At 34.5% G+C, this 15835-nt stretch overlaps 1 protein-coding gene across 3 annotated transcripts in view; it reads right to left on the bottom strand.

The window, feature by feature from the left end:
- The window catches only part of LOC123713395 (rho-related GTP-binding protein RhoN-like), a 92524-nt gene that overhangs the window by 26507 nt on the left and 50182 nt on the right, over positions 1–15835 (bottom strand). For all 3 annotated transcript variants that reach the window (XM_045667023.1, XM_045667024.1, XM_045667022.1), the window contains exon 2: positions 7187–7329. In XM_045667023.1, the coding sequence (XP_045522979.1) occupies positions 7187–7321 (135 nt within the window). In that variant the 5' untranslated portion in view covers positions 7322–7329. The remainder of the gene's footprint in view (positions 1–7186; positions 7330–15835) is intronic.

Here is a 15835-nt window from a genome sequence, read left to right as displayed (position 1 = left end):
GTTAACTCCAGAAGATTCTAACAGATGTCGATACTTTTCGACTGGATTGAGTAAGTAATCAATAGATGGCACTGCTATGGTAAACCGACAAACGTGTCACATAAGCTACAATTCAATATCATGTTATTGAGGCTAAAGTATAAATTAAATTTATTTTGTAGTAAACGAAATACCATGACATTCAATTATTTCTACTTTTTTAATTTTTGGTGTTAGCATAGCCAACCACGTGTTACTTAGACCGAAGTGTAAATCAAATTCAAATTATAGTGACGATACGATACGATACAGCGAAACGAAGTTCGCGGGGGCAGCTAGTTTAGGTATATATATTAATAATAATTGAAATAAATATGTATATTTATTTAATTGATGTATATTTATATATGAATATATTTATTTGTCTTTTACACTAACAAGGCAAGCTCTCTTCTGAGACATAGCTGGTATTCTTATTATAATGTACTTAAGCAGTTCAAAGAACATTTACTCAACGCCTTGCATTCATTTGTACGTTACGTTCGAAGATCTCTGGCCGGTGTTACGTTCTTAAACAAATTTATAAATGGTCAATAGTAACCTGTTACAGGACATCAATAGTCCCTTATTCATTACCAATTCCGGTTTAAAATCAGCAGAATTTTTCAATTTCAAATTTCATCTGCAAAAGCCAACCTAGGAATTCAGGTATTTGTGGTTCGAATTCATCGCAATTATAACTCATAAAACAGTAGGTACTTATCCGGAGCATATAGAGCAGTGTTGGCCTAGTGGCTACAGCGACTCTCATCCCAGAGGTCGTAGGTTCGATCCCCGGGTGTGCACCAATGATTTTTTTTCTATGTGCGCATTTAACATTAGCTCGAACGGTGAAGGAAAACATCGTGAGGAAACCGACTTGCCTTAGACCCAAAAAGTCGACGGCGTGCGTCAGGCACAGAAATCTGAGGCCCAGACCTAAAAAGGTTGTAGCGCCATTGATTTTTTTTACTTATCCGGAGCTGGATATATTAAGTGGTGGGCTTATTAATTTTAAAAAAAATTAGTGCCTAACAGAAAAAAACATTTTTTTTTATAAAATTTGTTTTCACTCGTCTTCGGGAACGATACAACGATAATAGCGGTCATAAAAAAATTCGATACCATTTCTATAGAACGATTTGTCTTTAGCCTCAAATCAGGCTACAAAATACGCGATCTTTCAACCGCTGCTAAGGTGTTCTGATTTTTAAAAGGCCGGCTACTCACTCGCCAGCTCTCTGTGTCAAAGTGTCTTTGGGCAGCGGTATAACTTAACATCAGGTGTGCCTCTAGCCCGTTTGTCCCCAGTTTTATAAAAAAAGGCTTCGTTTTTGGCGATCAGAACAGGAAAAAGTCGCTATGAGACAGATCCTTTGATACTGCTCAGAATAACCAATTCGTTGTTGTTTTTGGTCGATTGTGACGTGTCAGCCAGCGAACTTTCAGTCCTTTATGTGAACTTATTACAACTTTGTTTTATATGAACAGATTTTAGCTTCGTCAATTCACGTTAATCCGTTTAAATCGCTATCGTGCAAAGCTTTAGCCTACACTCCTATCTGCGCACACACATCTACAATCTACTGTGTAAATTATCTCAAGAGAATTTTCGAAACTTCTGGAGAATATTGCGAATACAAACATAAGAAAACTTTCTTAAAGTAAAATTAATTGAAATTAATCCCGACCCCGTAGAAACCAATTTAGGAATAAAATTATAGCGTCATAATGTTGAAACGCCATCTGCGGTCGGAGTAAATTGAAATTTTTAGAATGGCAATGACATTCCTTAACCGATTTTAAAAAAGGGTGTGATGCTATTTCGTGTACGCATATAAATATAATACAGTGCGTTTTCGTTATCGTAATTTGATGGTACTAAAATACCTTTATATAATAGGTACTACCGTAATACACAGAACAATTGTAGTGAAACTTCTTTGTCGGCGTTTATAAAAAAATTACCGTCACATTTTTCGGTTACGCATCACATTTTTCCGTTATGCGCCATCTCTTTCTTGTCCCTACCACGGTTGATTCGAAGAGATTCAAAGATTAATAACAAAAATATATAATAACGATAACAATGACGGTAATAATTCTATTACAATTAATGAAAATCTGTAATAATCTTAGTAATAAGGTAAAATGAAATAATTGTATTATTTGTATTCATGTCTATGATAATAAAAGCTTTTTGTGACACTTAATCTAATTTAACTTAATTTAACAAATTTCTGTAAAGTTGCATATAGTAGATCATATTTCGAAAAATAAGGTAATAATACTTACACTAGTACACGCACACATTATTATATTGGAGTGTAAGACTAACCAGGCTCTAGATGATATAGAACTCCTTATATGAAAATTGTATTCGTTTTTACAACAAACTCCCAAGTGAAATTAGATAATTATCACTGAATACATTCAAAGCCCTCGTTAGACGAAAATTAATCAATAAAGCTTTTTATAAATTTCATGAATATTTAAATGATCCGAATTTGCTTGCTTTTTAATTACTCCATTTCAAACAATTTGTATGACTCAAAAAGATCAGAAAGATTAAAAAGAGTTGCGGAAAGTTTCTTGCCCGCTCTATTCCTGTTACTTGGGAACTGGTAGTAAAAGTAAATTTACAATTAATTTAACTTCTTTTTGACGTTCATAAGTCTACTTGTTTACCTATATGAATAAAGTTATTTTGAGTTTGAGTTTGACTATACAATAATTATGTTGTTTTAATGCAGTGTCGGCTTTAGAGTACGATTCTCATTCCTGAAGTCGTAGTTTCGGACCCAGGCTCAAATGGACTTTTCTATGTGCGCATTTTACAGTCGTGGGAAACCGTACCTTAGATCCAAAAAGCAGACAGCGTAAACACAGAAAGCAGATTACTCACTTGCCTATTAGAATCACATGACACAACATAGATGCAGAAATAACTATATTATATAAGTATAACTTATATTTCTGGTATCGTAGCTACGCTATGCAATTAGTTACTGAAAAGAAAGTCTGTTGCTTTACGCGTAAAACTGAAGCAATTTAAAACAAGATTCTCTGTGAATCTACAGAATAAAAAATAACAAGCTAATTTAAGTGTTGTAAAGCTCAGTAAATATTTCTCAAACAATAAACTTATTCTTTGTAGTGAAGCGAAAGTCTCGGGTTTTAGCATTATGAAGTTGCCTAGTCCGTTCGAGGATATGATGCGGTATAAGAAATTATAAATATATGACTTCTACGAAGCCGGGGCCCATATTTGGAAAATATGTCACACACACACACAGGGGCGAACAAGTATTTTATAAGAATTTGCTATAAATATAGGGTAGTTGTCTTCTCTAATTTTTTTTATAGATATGGTAAAATCGGGCAAGAGGCGGTGTTAAGTGATACTCATAGACACATAATGGCAGAGGGCGCGCGATTGCGAGGTCGGCCTTTTAATATTACTACACGTCTTTGGGCTGTACCAGTTGTGATTTGTGTAAACTAAAAAAACTTTTTAAAACTATTTTAAAGGATGGTATGCCACGGGACCAAACTTTTAAAATTTGTTTTAATCTTATTTTCATTAATTTTTATTTAGTTCAAGAAAATTGTTAATACTGTAGATATGATTATAATTACTAATAAATAATCACTAATTTTAAAAATCACATTAATAAATGGAATACGGGTGAAAATAACCAAATATTTTCTGAATATATGTTTTTTTTATATACAGCCACTAAAGTATCCCTTACGTTGCACGAAACATCGACGTGTTTATAGTGTCCTAAAATAACATCCTGTATTCGTAAATATTTGTGATATATCACTAACAAGCAACACTTCCCAGAAGGTTGTCCGAATACGGAAATTTGTTTAAAAATTTCATCTATTTTTGTTGATCCAAAAACTTTGTATACGCTAGTTTATGATCGCTTCTCATATCATATTAACTAAAAAAGAGTAAGTCTTTCCTCCTAAATTGATTTTGTTCGCTTTGGAGTAGAAACTCTCGGGCCATGGGGTTCAAGTGCACAGCTAATTAAAGATTTAAGTTGGCGCCTGGCAGTTAGTTGCTGGCAGAGGCGGTCTTACCCATTGAGAGGCTCCGGGCGGCAGGTCTTTACGAGGCCCTTTCTCCTTCGTCAAAAGTATGATGCGAAAGTTGGTCTGATTGTTTGGTTTAGGTATGTTGAGGAGTAATGCTTAAGTTATACAAATAAATGAAATTTGAGTATTAATATTTTAATAGCGGCTTTTCCTAAGGCTAAATATTGAATGAAAGCACAAAAACCTAACGAATGAGCTACAAAGGCAACGGCTGAAAGCCGATCTTATGTCATCGAATTCCTCAGATATGTTAGAATAATTTTAAGCCTCGAAAAACTCCAGCCGCAACTATAATAGGTGTGGTAGCAATAATTCTCATGACTATTACGATAGTGGGGTAAACTTCAGTTAATTTTTATCTATATTGTATTTTAGTAAGAGAATGTCGTCGTTTCCTTCATGATGCATGAATCTCCTGATGTCATAGATATTTGCAAGTCGCTGCATTACTTCGAAAGCTTACTATGACAAATTTCCTTTATTTTTTTATATTATACATGTTACCGAATATGCTCTCATGATGTTTAAGAGTCTCAAACCATGGCAGCATGGCGCTCATATTGTGTACGACATTAAAATAGTTTATTTTGAAAATTTCTTTAGCATTAAATTTATGAGATTCATCTTCCCTTTCATAATCAAAATGATTTTTTTACGTCGTCTTCGGACTTCTTTGAACTGTCTGTCAATATCATTGTCCTCGGCTATTTTATCTATGTTACAAGAAATGACTGAAAACCATTTTCTCGATAATTATCGAGCCAATTTGTGAATACGTCTAGGTGTTGTATAGGCACATCTAAGTGCATGGTTTCGCTTTGCCATCTTTTTCTTATAACATTTATCTTTGTAAGAATATTTATAAAGTTATATGTCAGGTTAATACAAACTATATCTCAATTTAATAAACTTTATTTCTCAAGTTAATGAATTTTATTGCTCAATTTAATAAAGTTCAATAAAATTGAACGATATGTAACGATTTTGTAACTCATACGGCATGCATAATAATTCTAAGGTGACAAGAGTTAACGAATGAAATCGAATCAAAAGTTTTAAATTTAAAAGAAAAGGTAAATAATCGATATTTTTTTAATTTGCTTGTGTTGTTGCGGGAATCCCCTGCAAGAGCGAGGCCCCGGGAGATTGCCCTTTTCCCGACCCCCTAAGGCCACCGCTGGTGACTGGTGCTTTCCTCGTTCAACGCATAAGTAAAGGTACAATGCCACCGGGGCGAAACCTTTCAATTAGTTTTTATTATCTATTTATATTGTTTTTTATTAATATTACTATGTAGGTTAAGAATATTGTAAATACTGTATAATTAAGGAATAGATATACCCAAGTTACTAAAAAATAATTTAAATAATAATAATCAATGGCGCTACGACCTCTTTAGGTCTGGGCCTCAGATTTCTGTATCTGTTTCATGATCATTTGTAAATTGAATAGGCAAGTAGGTGATCAGCCTTCTGTGCCTGACGCACGCCGTCGACTTTTTGGGTCTAAGGCAAGTCGATTTTCTCACGATGTTTTCCTTCACCGTTCGATCTAATGTTGAATGCGCACATAAAAAGAAAATCCATTGGTGCACAGCCGGAGATCGAACCTCCGACCTTAGGGATGAGCGTCGCACGCTGAAGCCACTAGGCCAGCACTGCTCTAAAAATAATTTCATAATTATTAAATAAACTTTTTTAAGATGTAACCAACGTCATTCCCCACAAAAAACTTTAATTTCGTAAGTGCATTACTTTCATACTAATTAAAATATCTCCGCCTCCCAAAGGTCACCGACATGTCTATGGAGATAAAGCTTGCAGGAGCTTTTCCTTTCAGTCTGTATTGACGCAGAAAAACAAAAGCTTCACAAAGAAGCTTTAGAAAGCATATTATGCTATACATTCATTTTACTATTATTTTCTCACAAACGGACTTTTCGATTATCATTCTTACTATTATTACGTACGAATATTTATTATTGCAAATGGCACAAGCTCGTGTGTCAAAACTATTTGGTAAAATGCTGATTCCCTTATCAGCCGCCATTTGGATTTTATATCTGGTACTAAAGAATGGAAAAGGGAATGTTGATTTAACAGTTTCATGTCACTGTCAAATATACTTGACATTGTACAGTGTTTGCCACTGTCTTCTGTCATTTCGCTAAACTGCTTTAATAAGTTAACAAAAGCAATAGATATACTCACAAATTAATTTTGGCAAGTTTTTATGGGCTTTCAGATAAAAGCATTGACAGTGAGCGGAAGATTGAAAAAGCTTTTCATTGTAATGTCACAAATGACATGATCGATACAGAGATCGAGGAACTGGACGCTGGATGTTATGCCTGCCTATATATTCGATTTATCAATGTTTACTTCCAACACACAAATATACAGTATTCACAATATTCTCAATAATAATTAAAAATTGATAAATAGAAAATTAAAATAAATGTAAAAAGTTTGGTCCCTGTGGCAGTGTACATTTTATGCTGGCATATTAATATGTTTCAATTACGTTAAAAAATACATATAAATGTTCCCATATATTGTGTTTCGTGTACATAAGTACTTATAACATGACCATTAAACAACTATATGTTCGTAGCACCTGTATCATATTTTTTTTATAACTCTCGGCATAGTAGTTTATCTTTAATCAAACACAGGGTGTGTACACGCAATACTCGTCGAGCGAGTTTCCTTATCTTGCCAAAGCCGTGTATAAATTATTTGAAGAAGTCTATTAAGTAAGGGTGTGCAATTATTTAACCAATTACCGTGTAAAACTCGTAATATTAGCGCGTTTAACCAATTCAAAACGGCATTAAAGATACAGAAGTAGACAAAAATTCGGACGGCTGATAGCGACGTGTACCTCGTTCGTATATATATGTTTCTTATGTAAATAAAAAATAAATTTTTGTTGTAATGAGAAATAAAGTTCTTCAAACATTTATAAACCATTTATAACGTGAATTTAACTGGATGTTTCAAGTGATATTTTGTCGTGTTCAGCGAATCTCTTGTTTATTGCAATTTTAAATACTAACCTCAACAAAATTGTCAGTCACAAACCGCTGTACAAGTGATGTCTTTCCACACTGTGTGTCACCCACTAGGACCACCTTTATCTCCTCTTCAGTGGGTGTGCCAGCGCCTCCTTCAGTCTTCTTGCCGGACCACATATTTAATCCTGAAACAAGGATTTGATGAAGGTAAATTATAGTAAATGCTTTTTTAAATAAACATTTATTTCATGCAAACAAAATGGACGCTCAGTAAATATATCAGCGATAAAGGATAATACCGATTTATGGTAATATTTCATTTATAAGACGAAAAAATGTATCTGTTCATGGACGTTATCATGTTGGAATAGAAAATACTTGATCCTTCCTTATTGAAAACTAATAGTCATACGTAATTATTGTTTTCAATAATATCCCAATAAATGTTTTTGAGTATTTTCTTATCTAACGTTAAAATATTATTCTGCTTATCATTTGTTATTTTTATTTATAAATTTAAAACAATCAATGGCACTACAACCTCTTTTAGGTCTGGGCCTCAGATTTCTGTAACTGTTTCATGATCATTTGTATATCGAACAGTCAAGCCTTCTGTGCTGAAACACGCCGTCGACTTTTTTGGGTCTAAGCCAAGCCGGATTCCTCACGATGTTTTCCTTTACCAAAATCCATTGGTGCACAACCGGGGATCGAACCTACGACCTGAGAGATGAGAGTCGCACGCTGAAGCCACTAGGCCAACACTGCTCTATTATTTATAAATATATCTTTTATAAAAAATACAAAATCAAATGTGTATTTAAAAAAGAATTGCGATGAATACTCTAACCAAGTAAAAGTTTTAAATTAATTCAATTACACATTTACATTGTTTATGAAGACTGTTGTCTCGTTCATTTATGTACAAAGTGATAAGGATATAATGCAATGACATTTAACACAGCCGGTCCACCATGCGGGCTGTCAGTTAAACAGTTTCTTATTTGAGACGTTTAGCCAAAGACTTTAATTTCTTTAGCAAGCGAAAGTTTTGATTTAAAACTCGTTTTTAGACTAAAACTGTGTTCATATAAAAATACTGTTGTGTAGTGTTGGCCTAGTGGCTTTACCGTGCAGTCTCTTGAGGTCGTAGTTTTTTATATATAAAACAAACACAAAAGTCTGCGACACTCCCAAAAAGGGCAGTCATCGCAGCCCATAAACACCCATTTTTAGTGGATAAGTTGCCGGCCTTTGAGGGAGGAGTACACTCAAATTTTAAAGAGTTGGTGGTCGTATGTCCCTGTCTCCCCAACGGAAGTCGATAGTTCGCAAAAGAAAATGCCTTGTGAAGCGGGCCGTGGACACGAGGTTCGAACCTTAACACCAATGGACTATGTGGAAATTCAATACTCTTAAGATAATGAAGAAAAGTCGACGGCGTGTATTAAGCCTATTAGAAAGACAAAAGCGCGGAGATACAGAAATCTGATGCCCAGGCCTAAAAGGTTGTAGCGATATTGTTTTTTTTTTTTGGTATATTCTATTCACTTATATGACGAAATATATAAATAATTGAATTTTCATTTCGCTAAGAAAACTCAAGAACTTGGACATAAATTTAGAATTGCTTGATTTATTGAAAAAATGTTATAGCCAAAGCGATTTCCAGACGTTTTCTCCTTTGAAACTTTTCCACTTGAAACTTTTATTAATTCTTCTACAACCTCTGAATTAGTGTAGGGTGAGTATGGTTTACTTTTAAGCGGAACTTTACAGAATTTTAACCAAACATGACATGACTTAATCTGACTACAAAACATACACTACTGGTCTCAAAATATCCTAACTTTATTTGTATTTTTCTTTGGTTTACTCTTTATTTTATTTTTCTATGTAATAGGAGGCAAACGGGCAGGAGGCTCGCCTGATGTTAGGTAATACCGCTGCCCATGAATATGAGCGCATTGTCGTTTTAAGAATTGGTATCTTGAAGGACCCTTAGTACAATTGGATTGGAAATATTCAGTGGGCAGTTGGTGGTGAAAAGTTCCTTAAGAAACGCTTAATTGTGGAAAGTCTTTATTATCTTACCTTTGATTCATTAGTTAATTTCTCTTTACTAAAATATTGTAATGTTTGTTGACCCTTCGGTGGATATTGTGACCAACTCGTGTACCGCTGTGACATAAAGATTGTAGTTTTTTTTAATAAATTAAATAAATAACAATTGTAGATCACTTGTCTTATATAATAAACAATGCAGGGCCCTGTCTAATTCGTTAATATCCTAAATACGTAAGGTACATTTAGAACGCAACAAGGAAATATCTACTTAAGCTTATAGGAAGTCCGTAATAATTTGATAGAATGTTCACTATAGTGCTATAAAAATAATGCTCGTCAAGCAAATTTACGGCTTTATACCTTCTCAGATCATTTACCGCCGGACATATAACCGTGGCTGTTTTAACTCCTAGATGAATAACGTAGACTAGATAGCTTTTAGATTGGGTTTTAATCATTATAAAAGCGAGACAGCGGTAGAGAGAATAGGAACGAATGGTTCGTCTATGCATATATTGTTGTTTGACTTCAGTTACTGTAGCCAAACAAATTTGTTTACATTTATCATTTTAGTATATATTTGTTTTATATATTGAACGCTGTGGTCCTGCGAAATAGAAAATATACTAGAAATACAATTATTTGCGTATTTGCACTCGCTAGTGCGAATAAGGATAACGGCGTGTGGAAGTCGACATACTCGTGTCAGGCACGATGATCACCTTACCTATTAAGAATAAATGATGGTCAGAAACGTCAGATGTTTGGATCTGTTTTTTGTGGCAGGCACAAAAGTATGCCAGTATAGCCACTGCTGGACGAAGGGCCTCTCCTCTAAATTTCCAGCACCAGATCATCTCTCCACCTAATGGTAGGCCGTCCAACGCTTTGACGCCTGGTCCTGAATTTTTTACGAATGAGTTTCAAATTAAGTTTTCTATATAACGTCATATCTTAAAAGTACTTTCACGCCGAGAAATTTATTGGTATAACATTATGAAAATTCACGTTATTAATATTCCATAAGGATTCTTCCGTAAAAAGGGAGCTTATAGCCCCGCAAAGTTATAACATTAATAAGGGTAGGCATTGTTAAGAACGACCCTCGCTCAAGTGTATTCCCGCGAGAGGACACAAAATCATTCTTAAACTTTACTAGTTTTTTAAAATATTTTGGGTTTGACTGAGACAGTCATTGGAGCATAATTCCGCGATTTGGGCTTCCTCTGAAATTAAGCGGACTATGTTGGAGCGGGTCCAAATTCAGGCACATCGTAGGATGCACGGTATGTGGCCCTTTTTACTCATATATCCCAACCTTATTAATTCTTGATCTTGTAGGCTACAACAAGCTGAGAGCACGCTGAGAATTCGCGCATTCTACTTCATAAAATTGTTATGACAAGGAAATTAAGTCCGTTACTACAGTGCCTTAGTTTCCATGTGCCTGATGGGTACGTCAGAAGGCGACATGGTTCGCTGTTACTTCATGTGCCTACAGCTAGGACTAAACTCTGAAAGGGGCACGCGTGATTCGGTGTATAACTTTAGTAAACGAACTTCATACTGCTTTTATTGGCTACTTTTTATTGTCCGTTGAGTAAACTGTTCTATTATTTGTTAGTCCTTATTAGTTAACGTCTTTTGTTGTTTCATGTGTAAATCTTATACATTTGTTGTGGATTCTTAAAAAATTGTTGTCACCTGTTAGGACCGGATTGTCTACATTTATTATTTAAGTCACACTTCACACAGCCAGAAAGGCTAAGTTAGTGTCTAAGAAGCTTGTGTGTGTGGAGATGCCCACTGAAGTATTTCTGACCAATTCGACTCAAGAAAAGAGCATATCAATTCCGCAAGGCCGGCTCGGGAGACCTCCAACATTGAGTGTCCATAGGCCGCAATATCACTTATCAGTTGTGCCTTCTGCACGTTTGCTCCCTGTTCTATAAAAAAAGTAGTAATAATATTTTTAATAAAATATATTAATGACGCTGACACAGAATTGTTCACCCCATAACGTGAAATTGTGAGTTCAATGGTTAACCTAGATTTAGTTATAATTACCATGCTCTGCCCAGGGCTATGAAATCTTACGTGCATTCAACTGGGAGGTATCTATATCTGATAGAAACAACACATTATTCACAGTGGTTCGGCAATTTTGTGCAGACATCTGGTTGTTAGACCCCTTGTTGGTGTTTGGTTGGTGTGAATTTTTGATAAAGTAAAATGCAAACAGGCAAAATTTTAAGCCATCACCAGCCCACGACACAGTTAGAAAGCTCGCAGTTAAACTCAACACAAATTCTTACATGAACATTAAATTGATGGGATATCTGCGCAATAAAATTTGTTTTAGAATCGTAATCGTAACAAAACAACAGCAGGGATATGTTTTACTAATGGACATTAACATATATATCTTCATCTCTGATGAAGTCCGAAACGTTCTTTACCTGAACTAAGAACAAGCTTTATGACCCGGTTTTGAGTCTTGCTGGAAGGACCATTCTTGGTTATTGAACATGGGAATCTTGATACACTTGCCGATGTTTTGATACCTTTTTCGTAAAAGTATGGCTCAGTCACTCTTTCATAGCTAATACCCCATCAACGCTCATTGAAGTGGGATAGTGTCCTCGTTGCTCTCTGTCTACTAATTGGAAAGCTTCCTTAGAGCTCTGAGCATAAATATGGTCATATTGTTTGTTAAAATGTTACTCATCTGTAAACAATTTTTTTCTGTGACCTCCCTTTGAGTATCACTTCAGTAGTTCTTTCGCTTTAACCAACCTGTTCTTTTTTTTAAATATTAGTTAGGAAAGGACTAGTACGTCTCTTATAGGCTACAAGTCCTAAATCACCTTTTTAAATACGCGACATGATTCTGGGTGTTCGTTATCTTCATCTCCCGAGATAAAATCTTTTGCTTTCGGACAGGGTTTCTTCGAATTCTTTCCCTTACTGCTTTGACCACCTTTTTCGTACGAACACTACGTGGATGGCCAGATCTTTCTGACACACAGAGTAGACTGTCTCGTTGTACCTATTCATAGTCCAGTACACAAACATTTTACTAATACCATTTGGCTCCATACCTACTTTGTGTAATGCAATCACAGCGATTCTGTTCTCTTTATCACCACACTCTAATTTAACATCGCAAAATATTGTACAATGTATTGGCGCCAATTTGAGAAAACTGAATAAACAATGATATAAAAATGACAGATTCTAAATTCAAATGTAATATTTTGTTAATTTTCAATTGTAACCGTTTTTATGGCCAGACTAAGTATAATACGCTTGTCTATTCCATTTATAGTTATCGTTAAGCCCCAAACGTGCGGTTCACAGATGTACGAGATTTGCATACGCAAATATTATCTTTACTATTTCGTGTAACGTATAAATGTACCGACTCCCCGAAACGTAAAACCACAGTATGCTTCCCATATTATCTTAGCAAATATGAAGTTTGGCGCAGTTTACGTGTCATGAACTTAGATGTGCATAGTACGAGATTCTGAAAACACAGACTAAAAATAATAATTGTCTAATATAGAATAACGACATTTTGAATTTGGAAAATGAATGGGAAAATTCTGAGTAATTTAAACATCAATAATTCAAAAAAGGCAACGCGAGACCTTTGGCATTGAGTGTCCATGGTCGGCGCTATCACTTCAGATGAGCCTCCTGCCCGTTTGCCCCGTTCTATGAAATAAAATATCTCTGAATTAAACATTAGCTACTCCAATCTATCTCTACAAATAAGTCTCTGTGTCTAAATCTCTCTCTCTCTCTCAATAGGTCGTAGTGTAACCAAAGTACGAATTGAGGCGTTGTCGGGATATTGTTGTTGAAAAAAATAACCAGTATAGTATTGTCTTTGGTTAACATAGCTTTTACACATTGAAAGAAAACATTTTTTTACCGGATTAAAGCTATTTGTATTATTATAAACTTATATTTATTTTACATAGGAAAATTTTTAATCTAAAATTATTATTATTATAATCCGGTAAAAAAATTGTTTTCTTTCAAATAACCAATGGCACTGCACTACACACCTTTATAGGTATCTAATGTCAATAAAAGAGAAAATGTGTGATCAGCCTATGATTACAGCAAGCCGTCAACTTCATGGGCCTGAAGCGAGCGGGTTTCCTCACCGTTTGAGCAAATGCTAAATTCAGCCGGGATCGAACCTACGACCTCCGGGTTGAGAGTTGAGAGAGATCTACTGGCCAAGGCTGGGTAAGGAATTTATTAGTGTGTTTATAATATTCAGATATAGAATTAAAATCACGTTCATTTAAAAATAATATTTTAAAACATCTCTTATGATCACATCTGCCATCTTGTCAACAGATTTGAACAATGGTACGCGAATGATTAAATAAGACATACAAATGACAAACTCATGTCTAGAAAAATATTATTTTAAGGGATTTAAGTTTAAAGGCGATGATAGGGTTATCATACAAGACCTCCAAAAAACTATTATCGTTGTGTAATATTTATCAGTACATAAAAAGAAATCTTGTTACGGAAAATTTAATTGTAAATTATTTCGATAAAACCTTTTTTATATTGTATCAATCACTGCCGCAGCTCGAATTGTCGCTTAACAATTATTTTGCGTTTATATCCATTGATGAAGATTTGTTTATAGTACATGTAGTATTCTTGTATACATTATTTTTATGGAATATGAATCAAATTCATCACCTGCAATACCAGGACGTTTGCAGATGCATCGCCGGCCTTTAAGTCTGATGATAACAGTAAAATCATGCCCTCGTTTTATCGAGGATCACATCATGATAATATAAATAATAAGGTTTAAGGTGACACAAAGATTCCGACTAAATGAATGTCTTTTGAAGTCTCCGAGCACAAAGTTGATTTAATGTAATTAATTACACAAATATAAATTTAGTGTCTGTCCGAGTGTTTCATTACGTGAAATTTATTACTCGCTATTCAGATAAACTGTTTCACTTGAAAATTTCTTGAAACCCCTTCTAATTTGTTACAAAGCGTTTAATTCGAAAAGTTTTAATCCATAACGAATTGCCTTCAAGATTATTTAAAGCAATATATTTCTTGGGTACAAATTCAATACTACAGAACTGCCTGGCTAACTGGGCCTAAATTAACCAGGAATAAACAGGAAGAAACCAAAAAGAATGAAATTAACCAGACACATATATATATATGTCGGCATCGGCAATATTTTAATTAATTAATCGCGCTTTAAAAAAGTAATGTAAACGCGCATCTTGTTTAATCTAGTTCGTTGCAAACAAGGCACGGACTGTCTATACCCGGGGAATCCCCGCGATTCATTCATTTTGTCTCTCTCACCCGCTTTGTCCCCGCGTATTCCATTTCGCGCGTAGTATGTTTTCAATACCAAATTTAATAAAATACAGAATTATAATGATTAACAATTATTTATTTCAATTGTTACTCTCAATTCTTAATTTTAATAACTTAACCTTTAATCTTATTCAAATATAAATACAAATTTTTAATAAAAATTTATAGCTAACCGAACTTGATATATTTTACCTTAATTTAATTTCAATTCACTTAGTATTTGTATTGGTATCGGCGATATTCCTATAAAAGTATCGTATCGGAAAAAAGGCGTATGCATCCCTAGTAAAAACTATACGTAACATGTATATGTGCGTTTATATACATAATAAATAATAACATATTATTACTATTTATTATGTATATAAACACACTAGCAGCTTAATAAGCTGATGCGCGCGTATTTGGAGAAACTATCCAACCTATTTTTAAAAGAGTTCAAAGAGGGTGCACTAATTACAATTTCGGGAAGCCTATTGCAGTCGGCCGCTACTCGGAATTTGTGTTATATTGAGTGGTCTTCAGTTTTAAAGAACTACCCCTCAAATGTGTATTATCACTAACATTGTTTGCTAGTGAGGATTTTATAGGTTTCAATGAGATTTCCTCTTAATCTCTTACTTCCTAAATCAGTAAGGTCGAGTGCTTTCAGGCGGACATTATAAGATTTGTTCCTAAGTGACCTGATCATTTTCGTGGCTTTTCTTTGAACCCTTTCAAGCACACTAATATCCTTTATGAAATAAGGATCCCAAATGCTGCAGGCATACTTTAATAGAGGTATAATGTAACATTTATATATCTTTAAGAGTGTTGTTGGTGAAAGGCATTTGAATGATTTTCTCACTAAATATGTATGAGTATGGAATTAGCCCTTTTTACAACATTCATGATGTGATATTCCCATTTTAAGTCATAACTAATAGTTACACCCAATGACTGTGAAAAAGCGGCGCGTGCGACAAGCTATAAACTAAAGCTGTCGGCCCCATCAATTGTGTGCATTCTTTAAATATGTTGCAACAGTATAACGTACCTATCATAACAAATGAGTCGATTTACGTTACGAGTTTACGACGGTTACATTTTGTGTCTGGAAATAAATAAAGCATACATAATCGTCTTTAGAATAAAATCAATTACAATAAGGTAAGAAACTTACTGTTTCCAAGGTTTTTACTCTTTTTGCGTCACTTAACTTTAACGGTTAACTTTTAGTGATGTATGGTGTTT

Source organism: Pieris brassicae, chromosome 8 (assembly GCF_905147105.1).
Source record: "Pieris brassicae chromosome 8, ilPieBrab1.1, whole genome shotgun sequence".
Taxonomy (NCBI): Eukaryota; Metazoa; Arthropoda; class Insecta; order Lepidoptera; family Pieridae; genus Pieris; species Pieris brassicae.
Note: the sequence above shows the minus strand (reverse complement) of the source record. Positions and strands in the feature narration are given on the sequence as shown.